The sequence below is a fragment of the Thamnophis sirtalis genome, unplaced genomic scaffold, assembly GCF_051295495.1.
Source record: "Thamnophis sirtalis isolate CommonGarterSnake01/CBP01778 unplaced genomic scaffold, rThaSir2_p1.2 scaffold_3, whole genome shotgun sequence".
NCBI lineage: Eukaryota > Metazoa > Chordata > Lepidosauria > Squamata > Natricidae > Thamnophis > Thamnophis sirtalis.
In genome coordinates this window covers 166,430,749-166,452,588 of record NW_028261383.1, presented here as the reverse complement: position 1 = coordinate 166,452,588, position 21,840 = coordinate 166,430,749, and the positions used below count along the sequence as shown (strand labels likewise).

Genomic DNA, 21,840 nt, shown 5'->3' with positions numbered 1-21,840 from the left:
GGAGGAAACGAAGCGAGTCAGCGAAGAAACCCCCGTGAAAGGCCTAGGAGGGTGGGGCCTAAGCGGGGCCCCGCGCTCCCCATTGGCCCGAGAGCCCGTTCCTCAAAAGGCGAAGCTTCGGAGGTTGCCCGGATCCGCCTCCAGCTCCCCTTCTTGTGAGATGAAAACTCTCTGGCGGCCTCGGTGGGTGGAGGGAAATAAAAAAAAATGTTCAAGATGGCGGAAAATTTAAAAGGTGAGCGAAACGAAGGCAAGAGCGCGCCGGGCGTTGAGGCGCGAGGCGGCAAGGATTGAATCGAGCGGGAAGCGGGGGGGGCTGCCGCGAGGGGAGAAAGCCCGTGGCCGCCTCTGACGCGTTCTGGCGGGCGCGTGGCTGAGGCGGCATTCGGCAACGGCCGTTGAGGGGGGGGAGGGGGAGGAGGAGGAAGAAGAGGAAGAAGAGCGCGCGAGCCGGCGTACGTGGCGCGGCCGTTCGGTTGCCTCGCGCCGCGCCCGACTTGAGGTAAATGATCGCGCGGGGAGCTGAGGAAAAAAAGAGGAAAAAGGACCACGAGAGAGAAGCGGGGATCCCACTCGCGCCGCGAAAGTCCAGCACGTTGACTTCCTACAGTTGATTTCTCCGCTTGTATCCCCGGCAATATTTCCTTACTTCGTTTTCAAAAAAAAAGAACCCCTTTTTTTGCCTGGTTTGGCTCCTTCGTTTCCCCTCACCTGGTTGTATACGTTCATCTTTGTGTTTCCCGTTCCTTAAGAACAACTTGTTGCGCGTAGTGCTCCCTTCCCGTCGAAGAGGAGCAGCAGCTCCTCTGCGGGAGGGAATCTTGTTCTGGAATAAGTTTTTCCTCACAGAACGAACTGACTGAAAGCAGTGATAATTTCAAGCTTCTGCCCTGTCAGACTGGATGCTCTCTTCCCTAACGCATATTTAGCCTGTTTTTCAGCTGGAAAGACCAGGGGGGCATTTGCCCAGGTTCGCCTGGTGCACCAGTTGCGCCCCTACCTGAACCGGGAGGCACTCGCGACAGTCACTCATGCCCTCCTGACCTCAAGACTGGACTACTGCAATGCGCTCTACATGGGGCAGCCTTTGAAGAGTATTCGGAGACTACAACTTGTCCAGAATGCAGCCGCGTGAGTGATTGTGGGTGCACCTCGGTACACCCACGTTACACCTATCCTCCGTGAGCTGCACTGGTTACCGATCGGTCTCCGGATACGCTTCAAGGCGCTAGTCGTCACTTATAAAGCCCTTCATGGTATTGGACCTGGGTACTTGAGAGACCGCCTGCTGCCAATTACCTCCCACAGACCCATTAGATCGCACAGGGTCGGCCTCCTCCGGGTTCCGTCTACCAGCCAATGCCATCTGGCTACCACCCGGGGGAGGGCCTTCTCTGTTGCAGCTCCAGCCCTTTGGAATGAACTCCCCGCAGAGAGTCGGACCCTCACCCCTCTCCAGGCCTTCCTGGAGTTAAAACCTGGCTGTGCCGGCAGGCCTGGGGTTGATGAGTTCCCCTCCCCTCTCGACTTGTATGGCTGTATGACTCTTGTGTATTTTAATTACGTGTATTGTGTTTGTATCCCCTTTCCCCTTTTGAGTTGTTCGCCGCCCTGAGTCCCTCCCGGAGAAGGGCGGCATACAAATAAATTAAATCTTAAATCAACTTCCAGAATGACTTTCAGATCCCTAATGAACAAGGCAGACCTGTCATCGAAAAATCTGGTTTTTGTATGAAATGCAGGCTTTAGAAATTAATATAGTTTAGGCAGTGCTGCATAAAGAACTCTACTTTAGACTTGTAGATGCGGTTCTGGTAACATGTGTTGAGTACCCTTAGAACTGAAACCACATGGAGATGTTAAGAAAATCGGGATAATTATTTTTATTTTCTTTTTGTAAGCCGGCCCAAGTCCTTCGGGATTGGGCGGCCTATAAATTTTATTAATAAATAAATAAATAAATAAATAAATAAATAAATTTTTATTTTCTGTTTTATTCAATTTATATCCATGCATTTTAGTAGAAACAGCAAATGTATGCTTTTCTGGATAAACCTATGTTCGGTTTATCATTTTAGAATGCCATCTTACAGTAACTACTAGGAGATGCATGTTTTTTTTTTTAAATCACCCTCATGTTTTGGAACTCTCTCTCTCTATGGAGATTTAGTCTGATCTTTTCCCTCCTGGGTTTCAAAACAGCACTTAAAATACTTGGGTTTCTAACTTGCACAGGATGAAGACATGCTTTCACTGCTGGGATGAATTGGTGGATACATAACTTAGTCTTTTGTTTTTAATCCTTTATGAGGCTGTTGAGCTTTTTAAAATTATTTTGTTTAGTGAGATTATTTTTATTGAAGTATTTTTCCTTAGGATGTTTCTGATAACTGCTCAAGTCTTGCGGAAATGAGTGGCCGAAAGATTTTAAATAAACGTAAATGTAACATACAATGTGTCTGTGTATTTACTATGTTAAATATAAATTGAATGCTATTGATGAGACATCTCTTAGTATTTACACATATGGTTGTGTGAAATGACCCTCATCTTGCTTACATTTCAACATATGTACATTCGTGCCACTGGCACAAAGTTGTTCTTCAAAATGCAGTTGTCACTACCAAACTAGATCGCATTTTATAGCTTGTCCAAGAGTTTGGAGTAGATAACAATGTGTTACAGGTAATTATAATCTGATTCCAGCTTTATCCATCTGAAGCTGTGCTAGTAGTTCATCTAGTGATATTACCTTTGTAAAAAGAATTGGGATTCTGTAAGTGAAAAATGAAACATATGAATGAAGCAGCTTGATAGTTTTGTAAATTAATTAAATCTTGATAAATATAGGATTTGGTTATTCTTATACTAGAATACTGAATTGGAACTAGAGTGCTGGAAATAAATTTTGCAAAAATTATATACATTTGTCTTATTTTATTTGACAAACTTTCTAGGATATTAGCTCATTTTGGAAATTCCAGTGGTTTGTGAAAATGTTATGTACAATATAAAAAATAATTCTGAAAAAGATCCCTAAAAAGATTTTAGGTTCTTTTTTAATATGAGAAATATTTTTTTGTAGATTTTAAATATGTTAGGTATCTGTACAAAAAATGACTGGGACTTCTTAAGTTCAGTTATTATTCTTCAGGATTTATCCTCCTTGCAGACAGCTGGTCACTTGCATTCTTTTAGAGAAGCATTGAACCCACTTGGAGGTTTATCTGCTATTAGGGTCACCTGAGTATTGCAAATGGGTGTTAAGCCCTCTTGGAACTGTTAAAAGGACTGTGTTGTAGGCTGGAGATGCTGGTAGATGATGTAGTATGATATCATTGTCAACAGGGAGGGATACGACATCGTTTATCACCAGTCTACAACATGGTTCTTTCAACAATTCCAAGAAAGCTGAATACCCATTTGCAATATTCAGGTGACCCTGATGACACAGATAAACCTTCAGGTGACCTCACACCTCTAAAAGAATGCAAATGACCAGCTGTCTGCAAGGAATATAAATCTTTCCATTCCCCACCATCCAGTCACATCTGAAAAAGCTTCTTAGATTAGAAACAAAACGTCTTCAATGAAAAACAAGAAAGTCCAGTTGCCTCTGAAAAAGCACCTTTGACACAAGTAAATACAACTTTTGCTGTGAATTCAAAGGTGACTAATCAAATGCAGCAATCTGCAAACATAAGCCTAGCAAGATTTACTTTAATAAAACTCTCTTAAGATTTGGAAATTGAACAATACAAAATCTAGGTGAATTTAAATTCTTAAATTCAAATTATTTAATTCTTACATTACAATTAAACACAGCTCATAATGCTTTTATGTCAGTCTACGTCATTTGGGGAGTCATTTTTTGTTACTCTAAACCAGTGTTTTTCAACCACTGTGCCGCGGCACACTAGTGTGCCGTGACATAGTGTAAGGTGTGCCGTGGGAAAAACACCTGCCTATAGTCAATATAGGCACAGAGTTAAAATTTTTTAACATTTTCTAATGGTGGTGTGCCTCGTGATTTTTTTCATGAAAAAAGTGTGCCTTTGCAGAAAAAGGTTGAAAAACACTGCTCTAAACATCCACTTTACTGCATATCATCATTACATGAATCAATTTACCAATAAGTCCAGATGTTTCTTAACCCATTTGTATTTTAATAACTCTAGGGTACTAAAAATTGTCACATGGCTGTTTTGAAATATTCTTTCTGCTATTCTCTATATCTTTGTAATATGTGTCAGGCTAAATATAAAGAATGTTTCCTGTAATTATTTGGTTAGTATGTTTTGCAGGGTTATTCAGATAACTTATTTTTTTTTTAAAGTAAACTATTTTAACAGTGAATGTCTACTCTTATCCTCCACAGAGTGTACTGTTTGCTGCAAGTCAACTTGGTCCAATCTCCAGGATCTTTGTCGATTGGAGAAGGTGTGTTGCCCTTCCTTGGGCATTACTAAAAAAAACCTCAGTGATTTTGAAGTAGAATATCTATGTGATTATAAGAAAATCCGGGTGAGTTTCTTGGATTTCCCCATAGTTTTAATCTTTCCTTTTATATGATCTAATCTTCACCAGGTCTCTGTTGACAGCATACCTGTATTGACATTTTCATAATTTATACTTTCCTTCTTTCTGTTCTCCCCCTTTTAATCAGTGTTCTTTTCTTTAAGAAATTGAGAATGATAGGATGGGATGATGGAAATGCTATGTAGTATACCTGGATTATATCCTTGGATTTTTGTTTTAGTGAAGAAATTCTAGGAAATGTCATTTTCTGGGCTTTTTTCTAGGAAGAAAATTGTAAAATGGTAGACTTACAGTTTGCTCTGTTATTTTACTCAGGATGAGGAATTCTACCTGGTGAAGTGGCGGGGCTATTCTGATTCAGAGAATACCTGGGAGCCCCGAAAGAATTTGCGATGTATCAGTATACTCAAGCAATTCCACAGGGACATAGAACAGGCAATGATCCGGCGTGGTAGCAAACTCAAAAAGAATATGCGCTTACTTGATCAAGGAATTTCCAATTATTTGGTTCAGAAGGCCAAACAGAGGCGAGCTTTGCAGCAGTGGGAATATGAGCTTAATGCCAAGCGCAACCACAAGGGACGAATTGTGGTAGAAAATGAGGTGGACTTGGATGGGCCTCCCCGGGACTTTGTCTACATCAATGAATATAAAGTTGGGGATGGTATCACTCTCAACCAGGTGGCTGTAGGCTGTGAATGTTCGGACTGTCTGTCAGAAGCAGCAGGAGGATGCTGTCCTGGGGCTTCACACCATAAATTTGCCTATAATGAGTTGGGCCAAGTAAAGATCAAGGCTGGCATGCCCATCTATGAGTGCAATTCTCGCTGCAACTGTGGTATTGATTGCTCAAACCGTGTAGTACAGAGGGGCATTCGTTATGACCTTTGCATTTTCCGGACAGATAATGGACGTGGTTGGGGTGTACGTACATTGGAGAAGATTCGCAAGCACAGCTTTGTCATGGAATATGTTGGAGAGGTAAGGCTGAGCCTGTATGATACATAAATTTTGTTGATTCTGAATCCAAATGGAATCTGCTCCAAATCATACCAGATAAAAATAGATACGGTACTATATAATTACAATTCTTTATTCAAAGCAAACAATATTGCGCTAAACCACGTGACTTGAGGCACATATAAGAGTAATCTTTTAATTTCAATTTCCCATGAATCTGGGAAAAGATGTTTGATCTCATAAATTATATGGTTTAACTAATTGGAAAGAAAAGGAAAGTTAATACACAGATCTTGTTAACTAATTATCAGATATGTTAGCATTGGAAAGCACTTCTGATCATGGTGAGTTGGGAGATGGTAGTTGGGAGATATTTTGGCGCCTCCTGCTGGATTTGTGCATACAGAAGCTTGAATGGATGAAAGCAGCACAACAGGCCTGTCCAACATGTTCATTTCATTTAAACTGTTAAAGAGTTTGATCATCAAAATAAAGAATTTATATTCTATGGGAATTTGGGAATATTTTCACATCTTTGCATTAATCAAAATGATAACACAAATACATTTAGAGTCTGTTAGGATATATTCAGCACAGCAAAGCAACTGAACACCCCCCTCCCCATAGAAATCAAAAAATGCAGAGGGATAACAGTAGTATATGATAAGAATCATAAGCAAAAGTACTTTTTATTTTATAGACTTTAGATTTTTATTTCTTCCACATCATTTCCAGATTATCACATCAGAGGAAGCTGAAAGACGGGGTCAGATCTATGACCGAGAGGGTGCCACTTATCTGTTTGACCTGGACTACGTAGAAGATGTATACACAGTAGATGCTGCCTATTATGGCAACATTTCACATTTTGTTAATCACAGTGTAAGTGCAATAAATTAATGAGGGAGCCTTGTACTCAATAATATTCAGAGCAAGATTTGTTTCACTTTTCACTCAACCTGGCATTCTCTGCTTCCAGTGCAACCCCAATCTACAGGTGTATAATGTTTTTATTGAAAATTTGGATGAACGACTGCCACGCATTGCTTTCTTTGCTACTCGAGCTATCAGAGTTGGAGAAGAGCTTACCTTTGACTATAATATGCAAGGTAAGAAAGGAGAAATTTGGGGAGAATTTGAGATGACTTGCGATTTGCCATAGTGAACTTGGGAGATAAGATTTAGGAAATAAGTTCCTATTTTCAACTATTCTAAATTCTGGTTGGACTTATTGTTTGCTCTAAAACAGTGGTTCTTAACCTATGGTCCACAGATCCCTGGGGGGGGGGGAGCTGCAATAAAATCACAAGGGATCTGCAAAGGCATGAAAAAATGATTGAGAAACACTGCTCTAAAAGATTGTTTCTATATTATGTGCAAGTTGCTTCTGGTTTTTGTCTCTTGAAGTAATATTTAAGAGTTAAAGGAACATAATTTCAAGTTTAGTCAATGAGCGAATAAATTTGTTATCAAACAAGAGATATCTTTTATGAAGTTTGATGCTAGGTAAATGTCTTCCACAGTGGATCCAGTAAATGCAGAAAGCACAAGGATGGACTCTAATTTTGGCCTTGTGGGAAGTCTGGCTGGCTCACCGAAGAAGCGGATGCGAATTGAGTGTAAATGTGGCACAGAATCTTGTCGAAAATACCTTTTCTAGTTCTTTGCTAGTTTTTCTTGGAAGATGCCTGTAAAGCCTGGATTAGAAGTTCAAGCTGGCTGTTGAAAGATTGCAGACTGAGGCTAAGAGTCAGGAACTTACCTGCTTGAAGAACAAATGATAAACGTTTAGAACTGCGAGGGCAGTAATCCACATTTCTTGTGCTATATAACACTGACTTGGCTGCTTCTGATTGCCTGATCAGAGTATTCTTATGGAAACATGGGTGTGGGGCAGTCTCTTCAGTAGGTGGACAGGTTGCTTGACTTTATCTTGCTGCTGGAAAAACTACAGCATAGAACAGAACTCCTTTAATAAATCTGTGCTTATTTTATCTCAACTACAGCTTACTGTTTAAAGCCTTAAATGAAAGACAAGGAACAAGCTAATTTTTTAGGTTTTTGCCGAAGGACAAAAGAAGCACTTCCTTGCCACCTTACTAGTAGGTGGGAAATCAAAGCCGTTTTCTTCTCCCTGTGCACAGATTTTGCATTACCTCAGTGTGCCATATGACTGTTGTCCATCTTTACATAATTGCTACTTGAAGTCGCACTTAAAACCCATCATGGAGTAAAGCTCTATGCAATCTGAAAAGCAACAATGTCATATTTTTTAATTAATGCATTTGTTTTTAAAGAAAATGTTTTAATTTTTTTAATGGGTTGGGGCAAAAACTAGTTTCTGGAAATAGCTGTATTTTGGAATATGTTATGAAGTTCTTGAATTATGACTGCTGAACTGAATTAGTTGTCTGGAGTCTTTATTTTGTGTTTTACAACTTACTGTTCCTTTTTTTAAAAATCACTGCAGTAATAATGTAAAGATAATAGATTTTAGAAGCAGCTTTAGTCTAACAAATGGGGGAAACGTAATCAGTTGCAAAATCAAATCACTTGCTTTTGGGCTTCAGTTTTTATAAACATAAAAGATGATTTTGTGGAGCAGGAACATGTTTGGCACAAAATAGTGAGGGCTTAATCTATTTTGTTTTAATAATAAATTGGAATAACATAATTGGAAATGAATATTTGAGCCATTGAATCCAAGCCCCTGCTCAGTCCCAAATCAAAATGAAAGCATTCCTGACAAATATCTATCCAATCTTTGCTTGCATATATCCAATCAAAGGGAATTCACCATCTCCTAGGATAAAAGTTTTCATTTTTGAGTGCCCTTTAGGAAGTTTTTCTGACACTTCAACTGGAAAATGCTAACTGCTATTGCTATTGCTAAAATGTCTTCTGGTAATTTTAGACTAATTATTTCAGGTCCTTTTTCTCTGGGACAACCAAGCACAGATTATGATCTCTTATTAGCATACTCTAAATATCATAAAGGGTAACAATTATAACCTTCTTATAACTTTTTAGAAAATAAACATTTACTTATTCTTTATTACCACCATGTAGACGCATTTCTATGCCCTGATTATCTTTACATCTTTTTGCACTTATTCCAGTGTATCTAAATCCTTAAAGTGTTATGCATAGAAAAAGATACAGATCTGCACTATTATTTGTGAGATCTGAAAAATATATTCTACTGACACAATTTGAAATTACATTACTTTTGAATTACATTACTGATTGATATCAATTCTACTTCCAAGACCCTTTTTGCACATATAAGAGCTGCTCATCCTGCTCTGACAAACTTGAGTTTTCTTAAACAAAGGCGTGTTTCTGTATTATCGAATATTAGCTCTCCCACCCAATTTCATATCATTTGTAAATTTGGTGACTGTTCAGTCTATCTCTTTGTTCAAAATAACTGTCAAAACGGTTGATGTGTACCTGGCTTAGGACTTAACCCTGCAGCCCTCACTTTGTACTTCTGGATTAATTTTAAGGACCCACTGTTAGCCTCCTTAAACATTACACCTAGTTCATATTTGTCTAGCTTAATAATGATGTTATGTGATAGTTTAAATGCTTTACTGAAATCAAGATATATGAAATGTTCTCCATTCCCCTATATTAAAACTGGATTTTTTTAAAAAAAAAACAACTCAAAATAAGCTTAGTGTGACAAAATTTCTTGAAAAATCTATTCAGGCTTCTGCTGATTACAATAACATTTAAAATGCTGGTTTTGTTTTGAAGCCCAATGAGTGATAAAACTTGAACCTGTTAGGAAGAAAATAATCAACAAATAAAATGGGATGCTTAAAACTGTTCAAAGTGTATTTCCCCTATAGAAATTAGGGAAAATAAGAATGCTAGGTCCCAGCGTTCTTTTGAACATTTGTATTTAATGTAAATGGCATACGAAGAAAAACATTTCAGGGATGACCTTTTTCAAATGAGCCTGGATTTAGCCATTTAAGCATCTCACCAACTATATTAAAAAAGAATAGCAAAATGCGAGTACATGTTAATAGTTTTTTTTTACAAATATGAAATATTGGTGTATTTTATTATCTGTATTGGAATACAGTAATTTTAGTAGATAGTCACATTTTCCTTATTAGGGACCATACTTATTTTAAAAAATATACCTTTGGGGATGATAGTAATGCAGAATTTTTCAGACTATAAGACGCACCGGAGAATAAGACGCAACAAGATTTTGAAGAGGTAAATCTTTTTAAAAAATTCTTTGCCCTCCCTGGCCCCCATTTGCCATTTTTTGCAAAAAACAGGGCGTGCAGAAGATTTGGGAGGCCTGTAGAGTGCTCCTGGGGGCTGGGGAGGGCAAAAACACTTTGTGAAAAACCCGTTTTCACTAGCTTTTGCCCACCCCAGCCCCCAGGAGTAATCTACAAGCCTCCCAAACCCCCTGCATGCCTTGTTTGTTTTTCTCGTTTTGCCTTCCCCAGCCCCCAGGAGCACTTTGTAGGCCTCTAAAACCCTCTGCACGTCCATTTTTACGAAAAATGGGATGCATGGGGCAGGATTTCGGGAGGCCAAAAATGCTGTATTCAATGTATAAGACACACCCAAATTTTCACCCTTTGGGGGGGGGAATGTGCATCTTATACTCCCCCAAAAATACTGTAATTCTCTTTATTCTAGAAGTATACAATATTCTGAAATATAAATTAATCAAATAACCTGGTTCAGTTAAGTCATGGCAACATTAATCAAAGCTAAGCATAACCAACCTTAGCATGTGTGAATGCAATCATTAAATTTTTAAGAGTTTGTGTTGTAGAATTTGCTTCCACAAGATGTGTAAGAGCTATCAGTTTATATTACCTTGAAAAGAAATTGTGCTGTTGTTGAAGATAAATCACTTGGTTATACCAACTTACGCTATCAGCAGACCTTGTGACATAATTCTTCTGAGTACATCCTCTCCAGCAACTAAGGGCACCACTGATTTCTTGTGGTTTTGTTTTCCTGGTATATATTATGTACATAGAATGTTGTAACAGTCTGATCCATTAAGACAGATTAAATGAAGACTATACAGTGACTGTCATGGAGTGAACATTCACCTACTCAATACTTCTGAAGCAATACACTATTGATGACTCCCTCCCTACGCAATTCCGTGAAAAAGAACCAGTTTTAATTTAAGAGCAGTTTAAATGGTAGACTGCAGTTAACAGTTTATTAGAAATACATCTGCATTATGTTAGAAAAACATACCTTTACCTAAACATACTTAGTTTCTGTTTGAAAGTCTCATGTTACTTTACATTCTTGTTAACTTTATTTTTTCCGCCTAACATACCTTCCCTTTAGAGCTAAACTGATTTATACATTTCGGACACCATTACCATGTAATAATCTCTTAATCCTCTCAACTATACTCAAAAATCTGTCAACTCTGCCTAACACTATGCAATTTCCTTGCTACAAAGATGTGACTGCTTGCATGCCCATGGATATGATCCCTTTAGCTCAATCCATACTTCTTGATAAGATTACCTAATTGTACTACTGTAACTCTCAATCTATTCCTTTGCCAGGTACCTGCCTGAAAAGCCTATGATTAAATACCACTATTTTTTCCAGTGACAGTTAATTTACAGAGTTTCTTCTTATGCACAGGAGAGAACAAAGCCAAAGAAAAATTGTAACAGCCACAATACAGAAAGTTTAATACAACAACCTTCCCTCTTATACCCCCGTTTCATGCATGCTGTGAAAGATGTAACAAAAATGCATTTTGCAATTTAAGTAGACCCGTTTCAGAACTTCATTTCTAAGAAAGCTCATTTCTGTGGTATCAGGAATATGCTAATTATTTTGGTAGATTTCAGATGGCTTACTATACATTAAATACCTTGTTCATATCTGTGGCTTTCATACACAAATGTTATATTAGGACAGTACTGTCAACTTGCTCTTGAAAAACATGCTAAAACAAATATTCTACTACATATATTCTACTATATCGAAGAGCAGTCTATGCACAAATTTAATGCTGCAGAAGTCCATCAATTCAATTAACACAGGTTGATTTTCTTCATCTTCGATATCTTTTGTGTTACATTGTAGTGAGTGTGGTACTTTAACCCATGCTGTGCAAAATATATTTCCAGGAGGAAATGGAGCGCTCTTTATACAGAAAAGTAGTTTCATGCTATCTAGGAAAAGATGGGACTGAAACTAAATTAGGTTTCACATTCTTGAATTAGAAAAGAATCCTTGAAGTCCTAAACTTTATTATGCCAATTCATAAGCAGTTCCTGTAGTGCAATCGATCACATTCTCTTTCAGCCAAAGAACAGTAATCTGGATGGTGAAATCCATTAAGCCACAATTCACAGGGTAAGTGGAATCCTTTGTACGCTGTACAAAATCTCACCAACTGAAAAGGAGAAAAGCAGCGGTCATTGTATTCTGGAAGTATGCTTATCAGTATGTTTCAGGATGAAGAAGACATAAACCAAAAACAGGAAAGATTGGATCTTTTAATTCTCTTTGTCCGTTGTCCTCGTAGCTGCATCTCCTATGTATTTTTCCTTTCACGTATCATAGAAAAATATGCTACTTCTGTTCTCTTTTCCAGACAATCACCATGCCTTTGGCATCACTGGATGCCAAGAGACTCTCATCGCAGTTAAAGCTGACATCCAAGACTGCAGCGCTGTGTCCTTGAAGTTTGTTAACAATAGCTTTGGTGGCCCGTTCCACATCAAAGAAATACACACACATATCTTCACTTCCAGTCACTGAAATGCACAAAAATAAACGATTAGAACAAAACCTTCATTAAGTATAGGCCCTTAATAAAGGAGGGGGTCTTTAATTCTTTTTAACTCTTATTAGAGTAATAAGTGCAATGGAAAACACCAAAAGCACAGGATTAGAAGCAGCTGCAGAGAACTGGCTCTGCTGCATTATTTTTCCAATTACAGAATGGCCCTACAAGCATCGTACCAATGCAAGCGCCTTGGCGAAAAGACATGAGGGGGCAGAAAATGCTGTGGACAGGATGTGAGCTCTGTTGTATTTGGAAGCTTCTCTTAAGCTGCAATGTTCCTTCATTATCCACTACCCTGTCAGGAAAAGTAAAAGGAATGGTGTAAGCATGTATATATATAAATGCATATATTGCCCTTAAATGGGATTTATTAATATTCTGCATATACAAATAAAGCACGGCTTTTGGTGCAATAGCATCATACCTATATAACAACAGCTTGTTAATACATGCATTAATGAGGAGAGAAGGATCACGTGCTTCTCTGCTGATCCAGGAACGGGCTGAGATACTGGTGATAGAACTTCCTTCGTTAACTATGAGGCGCTTGGCTTTGGTCAGTTTTCCTGCAAAAATGAAATGGAAGCAGAAACTGACTGATCCAAACTGGGCTGCAACCTATCTCTGCAGGATCATCTTGGAAACTCACCTGTTGCCATGTCAAAGAGGAATGAGAATATGCTGCCTTTGTCATCTCCTGCCCAAAGGATGCGCCCAGAAGAATCAAAGGAGAGGGAGAGGACTCGGCCTGTTAGTTTGCTTGAGCCACCCTTCGCTTTTTTCCCTGTTGAGATGTTCATCACATGAAGGTTGTGTTTTCCATTTCCCACCTGATGGATGGATAAAGAAATTAGTTTTTGTAGCTTGCACTAAACAAAATAGGAGGAACTAGCAACATACAGGTAGTCCTAATAACTGTGTTGCTTAGCGATTGTTTGAAGTTCCAAAGGACCTACCTGGGAGATACTAATGACCTGGATTTGAAATCCCAATGATCAGGTGTCGTTCCCCCGCCCCCCTTTACATGACTGAACTTTGGGCTCTGCAGAATCCACAGACATGTACTGTATTTTTCGGAGTATAAGATGCACCTTTTTTCCTCAAAAGAGGTTGAAAATCTGGGTGAGTCTTATACATCGAATACAGCATTTTTTGCATCCCGAAACCCCACCCCGTTCACCAAAATGGCTGTGCCTAACCTTATGGAGGCTTTCAGAGAGCTCCTGGGGACTGGGGAGGGCAGAAATGAACAAAAAATGGGCCATTTTTTGCTCCCCCAGCCCCCAGCAGCACTCTATAAGCCTCCATAAGGCTATGCATACACTTTTTTTTTGACAAAAAAGGGCCAGTTTCCGTGAAAAATGGGCCGTTTTTGGGAGGTTTGCAGAGTGCAAAACCTTTTTTTTCCTTTCGGAAAGCTCTTTAGTTAAAGTGATTGATGAGAATTAGATTGATCAAATGCTTTAACTAATTGATGAGAATTAGATTGATCAAGTGCTGGGCCAGCAGAAACAAAGTCTTAGGTGCTGCAGATTGTCAGTGATTTCCTCCTCAAGCACATGGATAAATACACCTGGAAACATCTACCTACCTACCTACTCACTCACTCTCCCTACCTACCTACTGTATTTTTCTCTCTTTCTTTCCCTCTCTATCCCTCTATCTACCTATCTACTTTTTTAAAAAATTTGCCTCTTCAAAACCTTGGTGCGTCTTATACTCCGAAAAATACGGTTATCACATGTTACAAAGTTTTTCTCCCAAACCAGCCTTTATTTCATTTGCGGCAAAACCACAATCATAATGAATCACTAGTTCACTTAATGGCTATTGCATTTACTTAACAACTGTGATTCTCGTAATGATCGCCACAAAAGAGGTTGTAAAATCAGGTTGGTCATGTGATTATGATTGTCACAAGTTATGATTGTGATGGACTGAGCTCCCTGAAAATAGAATTAGAATGGTAACCCTTCTAAATAGAATTAAAATTGAAACCCTAACCTAGCCCACCCCTATCTTCATACGAGAGGTGGATTAATATGGGGGAAAGGGTAATTTAATGTTTAACTTTTTATAACCAGACCCTTTTACTGTCCCCTCTCTCACATTAGAGAAGAATCAGAATATCAATGCTTTTAAATCATTTAGTGCATTCCTTACTTGCATCATGGGAATAAAGTTGAGTAATAAACTCCAATGTAAGCTAGTGTTACTGGAATGAAACCCAATTTCTCATAATACATACTCAGGAGAGAAAAGGAAAGCATATCATTGTTACTTCACTCACCACGGTAAGATTATTATTCATAGGTTGAAAAGTACAGCAAAGGAGCTCAGAAGCATCTGGATCTGGAATCTCCCGGATACACTTGCCATCCTCGGTAGCCCAAATGCGCATTGTGGCATCAAGTGAAGTGGAAACGATAATGTCATTGGAGAGAGACCAAGCAAAGTCCGATACGCCACGGCTGTGTCCTTTCAGCACTCGAAGCACCACAGGGGGAGTGGGTACTAACTGACACACTGAAATGGTGCCATCTAGAGAGCAGCAGGCTAGTAGGTGTTTGTCGTCATTGGCAAACTGAACTTTAGGCACTGAGGAGGAGGAGGAGGAGGAGGAGGAGGAGGAGAAGAGAAAAATCATTAGATTGATATTTGGACTATCCAGAGCAGTGTTTCTCAACCTTGGCAACTTGAAGATGTCTGGACTTCAACTCCCAGAATTCCCCAGCCAGCGAATGCTGGCTGGGGAATTCTGGGAGTTGAAGTCCAGACATCTTCAAGTTGCCAAGGTTGAGAAACACTGATCCAGAGTGTTGTATATTATTCTGGATTTTTCTTATGCTATTTCTTCTTGCATCAATACAATTATCAAATTGGTTGAGGAATATCTTGAGCAGTGTGGTGGAACAAAGAGGGCCCTCTGTTAAGCTATCCGACTTCAATAACTTAAGCATCTACTTAGCAGCTCAACTAATGTGGCCACAGCTGAAGATTCTGGACAGCAGGGGAAATTTGGGGGCAGCTATTACAAAGTCTTTCTCAATATTCCATTTCCCATAGTTCTTACTTTTATCCCCCCCCAAAAGGCAAGAATCATAATAAACTCTTTTTTGGATAAGGGATTCGATCAATACTTAGTATTCATCTTTTCTTTTTTTTGCAAATAATAATATACATGCCTTTTATTGTGTTGACAGACAGAAGAAAGAGGCTTAGCAGTGCCTTTACGTAGTTGATTGTTATATTCTTCCTCTACTCACCAGCTTCATCCACGTGCTGGTCAAAGATATGATACATGCCAGCAAAGGCATAGTTCTCACTTAGTGTAGTATCCCCAGCCATAGCACGACTAGCTTCAGCCACTGAAGTGGGGACAACACTCCCTGGGGATCTAAGGAAGAGAATAATATAAACTGACAGATCATCAACAGAAATGGGGCAGGAAGACAAGGCAACACTAAAGAACCTTTATTCTTTGATTAAATGTACCGGACTCACAACATTGGGTATCACCAGCCTTTTCTGATTAAAACTTCCAAAAAAACAACAACAGTAACACACAGCAAGTGAGCAGACTGACTAGAACATGGGACCTTTTTCTCTGGCTGGCTTTATACCTTTCATCGTAGGCAGCTCGGTTCATTTGAGCTTGCAGCTGATAGGAACCCCGGCTGACAGAGCGGCGGTGGCCTCGGGCACCCAGTGCTCTTGGGTCGTCATCAAAATCCTATTGTTACAACACATAATTTTTACATTTTAAGACAGAAATTTCTGGGCAGACACAATGCAGAGGAACGCTATGTGAAGGGAAGATATGGGCAAGCTTGTCCCTAGAAATGCTGGATTGGAAACAATCGCAATGAAACGTCAGTGCTATACAGTGGTGGGATTCAAATAATTTAACAACCAGTTCTCTGCCCTAATGACCAGCAGGATAGGTAGGGCTTAGTGGTCATGTTACTGGGTGGGCATGTCCATCTCAACATCACTAACATTGATGGGCGCTTCACCTTAGCTGTTACAATGTAATAAGGGTTAACCAGAGAGGCAGTTTCTATAAGCAGGTCAATAAAGATTAGGCTAGAAACAACACCAGAATGTTTCCTTCCTGCCTTCCTTATAGGATTAGCCCTGTAAAGTGGAAAAAAACAAAAGGAGATTTCTTCCAACAACCGGTTCTCCGAACTGCTTAGAAAGTTACCAACCGATTCTCCCGAATAGGTGCGAACTGGCTGAATCCCACCACTGGTGCTATATTAGGTAACATGGTATTGACAAATTCTGTCTCATCCTTTCCTCTCCCCAATTCTTGTTTGGATATTTTCAACTTCTTGTGACTAGAAAAGTGTAAATAATTTCTAAGAAACAAGGTGCTACTTTTTTAATTCTTTCAAATGGTCTAGGTCAGTGTTTTTCAACCACTGTGCCGCGGCACACTAGTGTGCTGTGACATAGTGTAAGGTGTGCCGTGGGAGAATTACTTTATATATAGTCAATATAGGCACAGAGTTAAAAATTTTTAACATTTTCTAATGGTGGTGTGCCTCGTGATTTTTTTCATGAAAAAAGTGTGCCTTTGCACAAAAAAGGTTGAAAAACACTGGTCTAGGTTAGGGTTACTCTTTTTTCCTGTTATACCAAACCTCTTTGAAACACAGAATCAGAATTATGCAAGACTGATTCAATGCAATTAAGTTTTCCAAGCTTTTATTTTTTTTAAAAATCTTCATTATCCCAGAACTGAACTGATTATCATCAGGCTATTCTTAATAGGCAAAAAAACCCCGAGTACCTCCATGCGATCAAGTGTAGTGCGACTGCTTCGGACGATGCTGTTGCTGTAGGCTCGAAAGCTGCTCTGTTCTGAGAGTGGGCCGTAGCGCTGGGCCAGAAGCTGACTGCGTAGCCGCAGGTATTGCTTGCGAAGCAAGGGATCGAAGCCTGCTTTAGCGTTGTCACGCAGCAACTGGCTTCGTCTGCGGATGTATTGTGTACGGAACTGAGGGAAGTTTGGGGTGCGGTACGCGTTGTATCTGCAAGACAAGGTGATGCATTAGCCGCCTGACACCTCAGCCAATAGTGTCCTTGTTGAATTTAACCTTCTCTTTTGCTTAGCATCATTTTGAGTTTTCATTAATCAAGAGAGTATAAAATTCTCTGCAGCTCAAAGTCCTAGGCTCATCTCAGTACTGTGCTGTAATCACACGTCAGTATGCATTTAAATCCACTAAATGAAAAATACTGATTTAGAATGAAGTTCCTTCATTGTTCTTTCCACGTCAGGTAAATCTTCCCTCTCTCAAATGAAAACACTTTGTTCTCAAAAATCAAGATGGCAGAGAGCTTTTTTTCCATTTCTCAGGTCATATCCTCAATGTTCATTCCTAAACTCATCATGTAGTACTAAACTATAATCTGTTTATAGGAATAAAATCTCAAGATTTATGAAGCTGTGTTCTCAATAATGTACTTTCCTGAACAGCAACTAAGAACAACCTGTTCCGTACACTTAACGTATTTGTAAGCATGTATGCTAGAATTATATCTTGCATTTTTTGTTCAGAAGCTCAAGATAGTATAGTCCTCCCAATTCACTCCATAACAACAATCCTGTGAGGTAGAACAGGCTGAGAGACAACAATTAAGTCTGATAGGTGGTTTCATGGCTCAATGTACATGATCCTGGGTCCCAGGTGATGCCAATCTAGCATCTTAACTACTACACCATACTGGCATACTTCCTTTTCCTTGTTGCTCAAGCCACCTATGCATCCAACCTAGGAGCCTCACCGTGCATCTACAGCCAACACTTGTTGCCACACTGCTGCCATGCCCCACACCGCCACTGGCTGCTCAGGGGTGCTGGTAACGGGGTGCCTGCAGTCAGAAGAGTAGAAAAAACTTAAGGGTCAGAGAAGGATTTACAATGGGAAACAGTGTAATATAGTTCCATTTTTCAATATGCAGGGTTTCAGCTCTACAAATCGCTAGGATCAAATTCATTTCATTTTCATTCATTTCATTTATTATATTTATATGCTGCCCTTTCCCCCCGAAGGGGACTCAGGGCGGCTGACAAATCAAATCTGGGAAGGGGGGGGGGTATTGAATTCATGTATTCAGGATGACCATCTTTGGTTATACATTTATTTGTTTATCAAATTTATACAGTAGCTCACCTCACCAAATCAATTCTGGCCAGCATACAAACAATTTGATAAAAACAACAGAAGTAAAACCATCAAATATAAACAGCAGAGAAAGTATATTTCCCGAGACCCACCAAACATAGATTCATAACCAATGGTCCCTATGCAGAATGCCTACTCTGCCAAATCTGATAGGCTGATATAACAAGGCTGATAAATTTAAGCAAAGGCAACAATCAGAGAGAACAGAACAGAAAATGTACATCTCAATGCACTGTAAGAGTTCTGCAGCAGGTTCTGACAAATTTCAACTAATGACAAGTCATTACTATTAATGGATGTTTGTGTGTGTGTGTATGTATGTACATATACATATACATCATACACATCATATCCATATCCATATCCATATCCATATCCATACACACACACACACACACACACACACACACACACACACACACACACACACATATATATATATATATATATATATATATATATATATATATATATAGTGTCACAACCCCTGGTAAGCCCCAATTATGGGAGGAAGCTTACTGCTTCCATTCTCTGTCTATCAGCTCGTCACAAGAGACCATCACGACAGAAACCCAATATTTTTACTGTTGCCTTTGTTACATTTGTGTTGTATTTGTGCTGATAAATAAATAAAGGGAGACTAGTATAGATCTATTTCAAGCTATTTAGCTCTCATCAGCTAGCCATACCCTTACTGGGCACAGGTTTGAATCCCAGTAAGGGTATGGCTAGCTGATGAGAGCTAAATAGCTTGAAATAGATCTATACTAGTCTCCCTTTATTTATCAGCACAAATACAACACACACACACACACACACACACACACACACACACATCTATATATATATTGCTGAATGCCAATTGTAAATCACAGACTTATTACTGCACATTTCCACCCTCACCTCCACCCAGAGGAAAGAAATGTCAGATTTGAAATTGAAGAGCAGCGATGTGTCCCCCCCCCCACCCACCCACCCCATACTGGCAACTACAGCATAAGAGTAAATGAAGGCCTGACATTTTTCCATGATTCATGACAACAGCAGTAACAAAACTGATTCAGGCCTGCCCTCCCTCTTCTGCATTTATGAATGTTGATCTAACACCTCTGGAGGAATCAGGTTTGGAAGCCTGCATTAAAGAATCCGCACTCCAGTAATCTTCACAATGCAGTTGGGCAAAAGGGTTATTTGTTTTTTAATTAGGAACTTAGCCATGCTTACAACAGCATATCTAAATTAGTCAAATCCCGGCCTCCAAAGGGCCTTGTGTGAGCTGTACCATTTCTTCACCTCTCTCCAAGCAGCATCCTATTTTTGTCAGAGAGATTGCCTAAAGCAGCCCAAACGACAGAGATTGGCAAAAGGGCAGATTCTCTATCATACACTATATTGCCAAAAGTATTTGCTCACCCATCCAAATAATCAGATTCAGTTGTGAGCGAATACTTTTGTATGCTATTATTCTGCCAATGACAGATAAAACACTCTACAGTGGTCTATGGGGGTGGGGTGGGGGGGGAGCAGGAGAAAAATGGAATCATGCTCAAGGAATGTTAGGGGGGAAAAGACAATCATGGCAATCCCATTGATCAGATGGAAGAGGAAGGAAGGAGAGATGCTTTTCATGGTAGAATGGAGTCAGTTTCCCCCCTCCCCTCCCCGGGGAGAGAGAAGCGAAGAGGATCGGCAGGGAACACACCTTCCAAGGGAGGCAAAAACCACCAGGTCTCCATGGTGACCACAACATTAGAAAGGAGAGGCCAAAAGACGATGGAGGAGCATCAAGACTGTCTCGTCTCCATGGCGACAGGCCCCGGGCTGTCTATTATGGGGTGCCTGCGGAAAAAATCAGCAGCCGGGGATGAGCTGCAATCTGAAAGGTTTCGGGGAAGTTGTATCAGAGTCATCGTACCTGAAGCGGCTCCCGGTTTGGCAAACCTGGCGGGGGTTCCGGCGGCGGCTGCGGCGGCGGCAGAGAGAACATCGGAAGGGAGAAAAGAGGGAGGGAGGCGGAGTCCGGATGGCTTCAGCCCAGCGGCGGTGGCCGCGGCGCATGCGGGCGTCTCCGTTCCCTCCCTCTGGGCGCGCCGAGGAAGAGCGGAGGCTCGGTAGGAGGAAGCGAGCGAGCGAGCGAGCTTGCAAGGTGGGCATTAGGAGTAGTAACTACGGCCGTGGCTGCGCGCCTCCTCGGAATAGTGACCGCAGATAAGCCAAGGAATAGATCCCGACAGGGATTGGGATGATTCACAAGGCTACAAGTTATGCATGTTCCTCTTAACAGTATTTTCACCTTTGGGTGAATGGCCGCCCTCCGGAGGAAAGCAACAAGGAAGCAGGATCTACTTACACCATCTACTACTACACGATCTAAACACTACTCTTTGCCTATCGACGAAGTAGAGCAGTCGCAGTGGTGTAAACCTCCCGACCTGAGAAATGCAGGCTTCATATCCAAACACAAGGAAGGAAGGGAGGGAGGGAGGGAGGGAGGGAGGGAAGGAAGGAAGGAGGGAGGGAGGGAGGGAGGGAGAGAGAAAGAAAGAAAGAGAAAGAAAGAAAGAAAGAAAGAAGAAAGAAAGAAAGAAAGAAAAAGAAAGGAAGGAAGGAAGGCAGAAAGAAAGAAAGAAAGAAAAAGAAAGAAAGAAAGAAAAGAAAGATGATAGATAATCAGGGAGCCAACCGTGTCAAGCTACTTCCGTAAAGCTTGGCAAATTACCCACTTGAGCCGCATGATCTCATAAGGAACTTACTGGAATTTCCTCCAGCCTCGAATGTCACAGCTACTGCCACACAGGTTACTCTTCTGCTTCTCCAGTGGCCTAGCCATGGCTGGTTCAGATTCCAGGGGAAACCACTGAGCCGGCTAGGTTGCAATCTGGGCCTTTATAGAGAGGGTGGAGTTGTTTTCAAAATCCGACAATAAAAGAGGCCCAGCTTCATTCCTGTTGTATCTTCTATCTCGAGTAGAGAACCTGACTAGCTCTGTTAACCTACAGCTCCACCCTTCCTGCTTCTCTAGTGAACCACTCCTATTCCCACTTTTTCAGAAACACAGTCTCATTGATTTTCAGCATTTACTCCTATCTGCCAGCACCTTAGAACCCCAGAAAGGCAAAGATGTAGCTAAAGTTTACACATTAATTATGTCTTAGAGACAAAATTGGAGTGCAATGCTTATTTTCTAGCAAGGAGAGAAATGGAGAGCCAGTAATTCCATGACCTTTTGACTGGGAGTAAGCCAGATTCTTCCAAACAGGTCTCCTCTAGAGATTTGATTAGTGCTAATCGCTCCCACCCAGTCTCAATGGAAGTTGCAGTCCACAG

General features: G+C 40.4%; 2 protein-coding genes across 3 annotated transcripts; one reads left to right on the top strand and one right to left on the bottom strand.

Annotated features, from left to right (window-relative positions):
- SUV39H1 (SUV39H1 histone lysine methyltransferase) lies at positions 1-7,902 on the top strand. The gene is made up of 6 exons (XM_014062898.2): positions 1-235; positions 4,379-4,524; positions 4,855-5,520; positions 6,235-6,381; positions 6,479-6,608; positions 7,023-7,902. The coding sequence occupies exons 1-6, from the start codon at positions 208-210 to the stop codon at positions 7,157-7,159; spliced, it is 1,254 nt and encodes a 417-aa protein (XP_013918373.1). The 5' UTR covers positions 1-207; the 3' UTR covers positions 7,160-7,902.
- Positions 7,903-10,700: 2,798 nt separating this feature from the next.
- On the bottom strand, positions 10,701-21,642 carry WDR13 (WD repeat domain 13). Of its 2 annotated transcripts, none has more exons than XM_087710765.1 (10): positions 21,267-21,642; positions 18,113-18,199; positions 17,115-17,355; positions 15,940-16,049; positions 15,583-15,713; positions 14,607-14,914; positions 12,966-13,146; positions 12,741-12,882; positions 12,493-12,611; positions 10,701-12,284 (listed from the first exon to the last, which is right to left on the bottom strand). In XM_087710765.1, the coding sequence occupies exons 1-10, from the start codon at positions 21,341-21,343 to the stop codon at positions 12,100-12,102; spliced, it is 1,581 nt and encodes a 526-aa protein (XP_087566891.1). In that variant the 5' UTR covers positions 21,344-21,642; the 3' UTR covers positions 10,701-12,099. The 2 variants fall into 2 exon arrangements, with proteins under 2 accessions (XP_087566891.1, XP_087566890.1); XM_087710764.1 differs by lacking the exon at positions 21,267-21,642 and adding an exon at positions 20,429-20,934.
- Between the last annotated feature and the right edge of the window lie 198 nt (positions 21,643-21,840).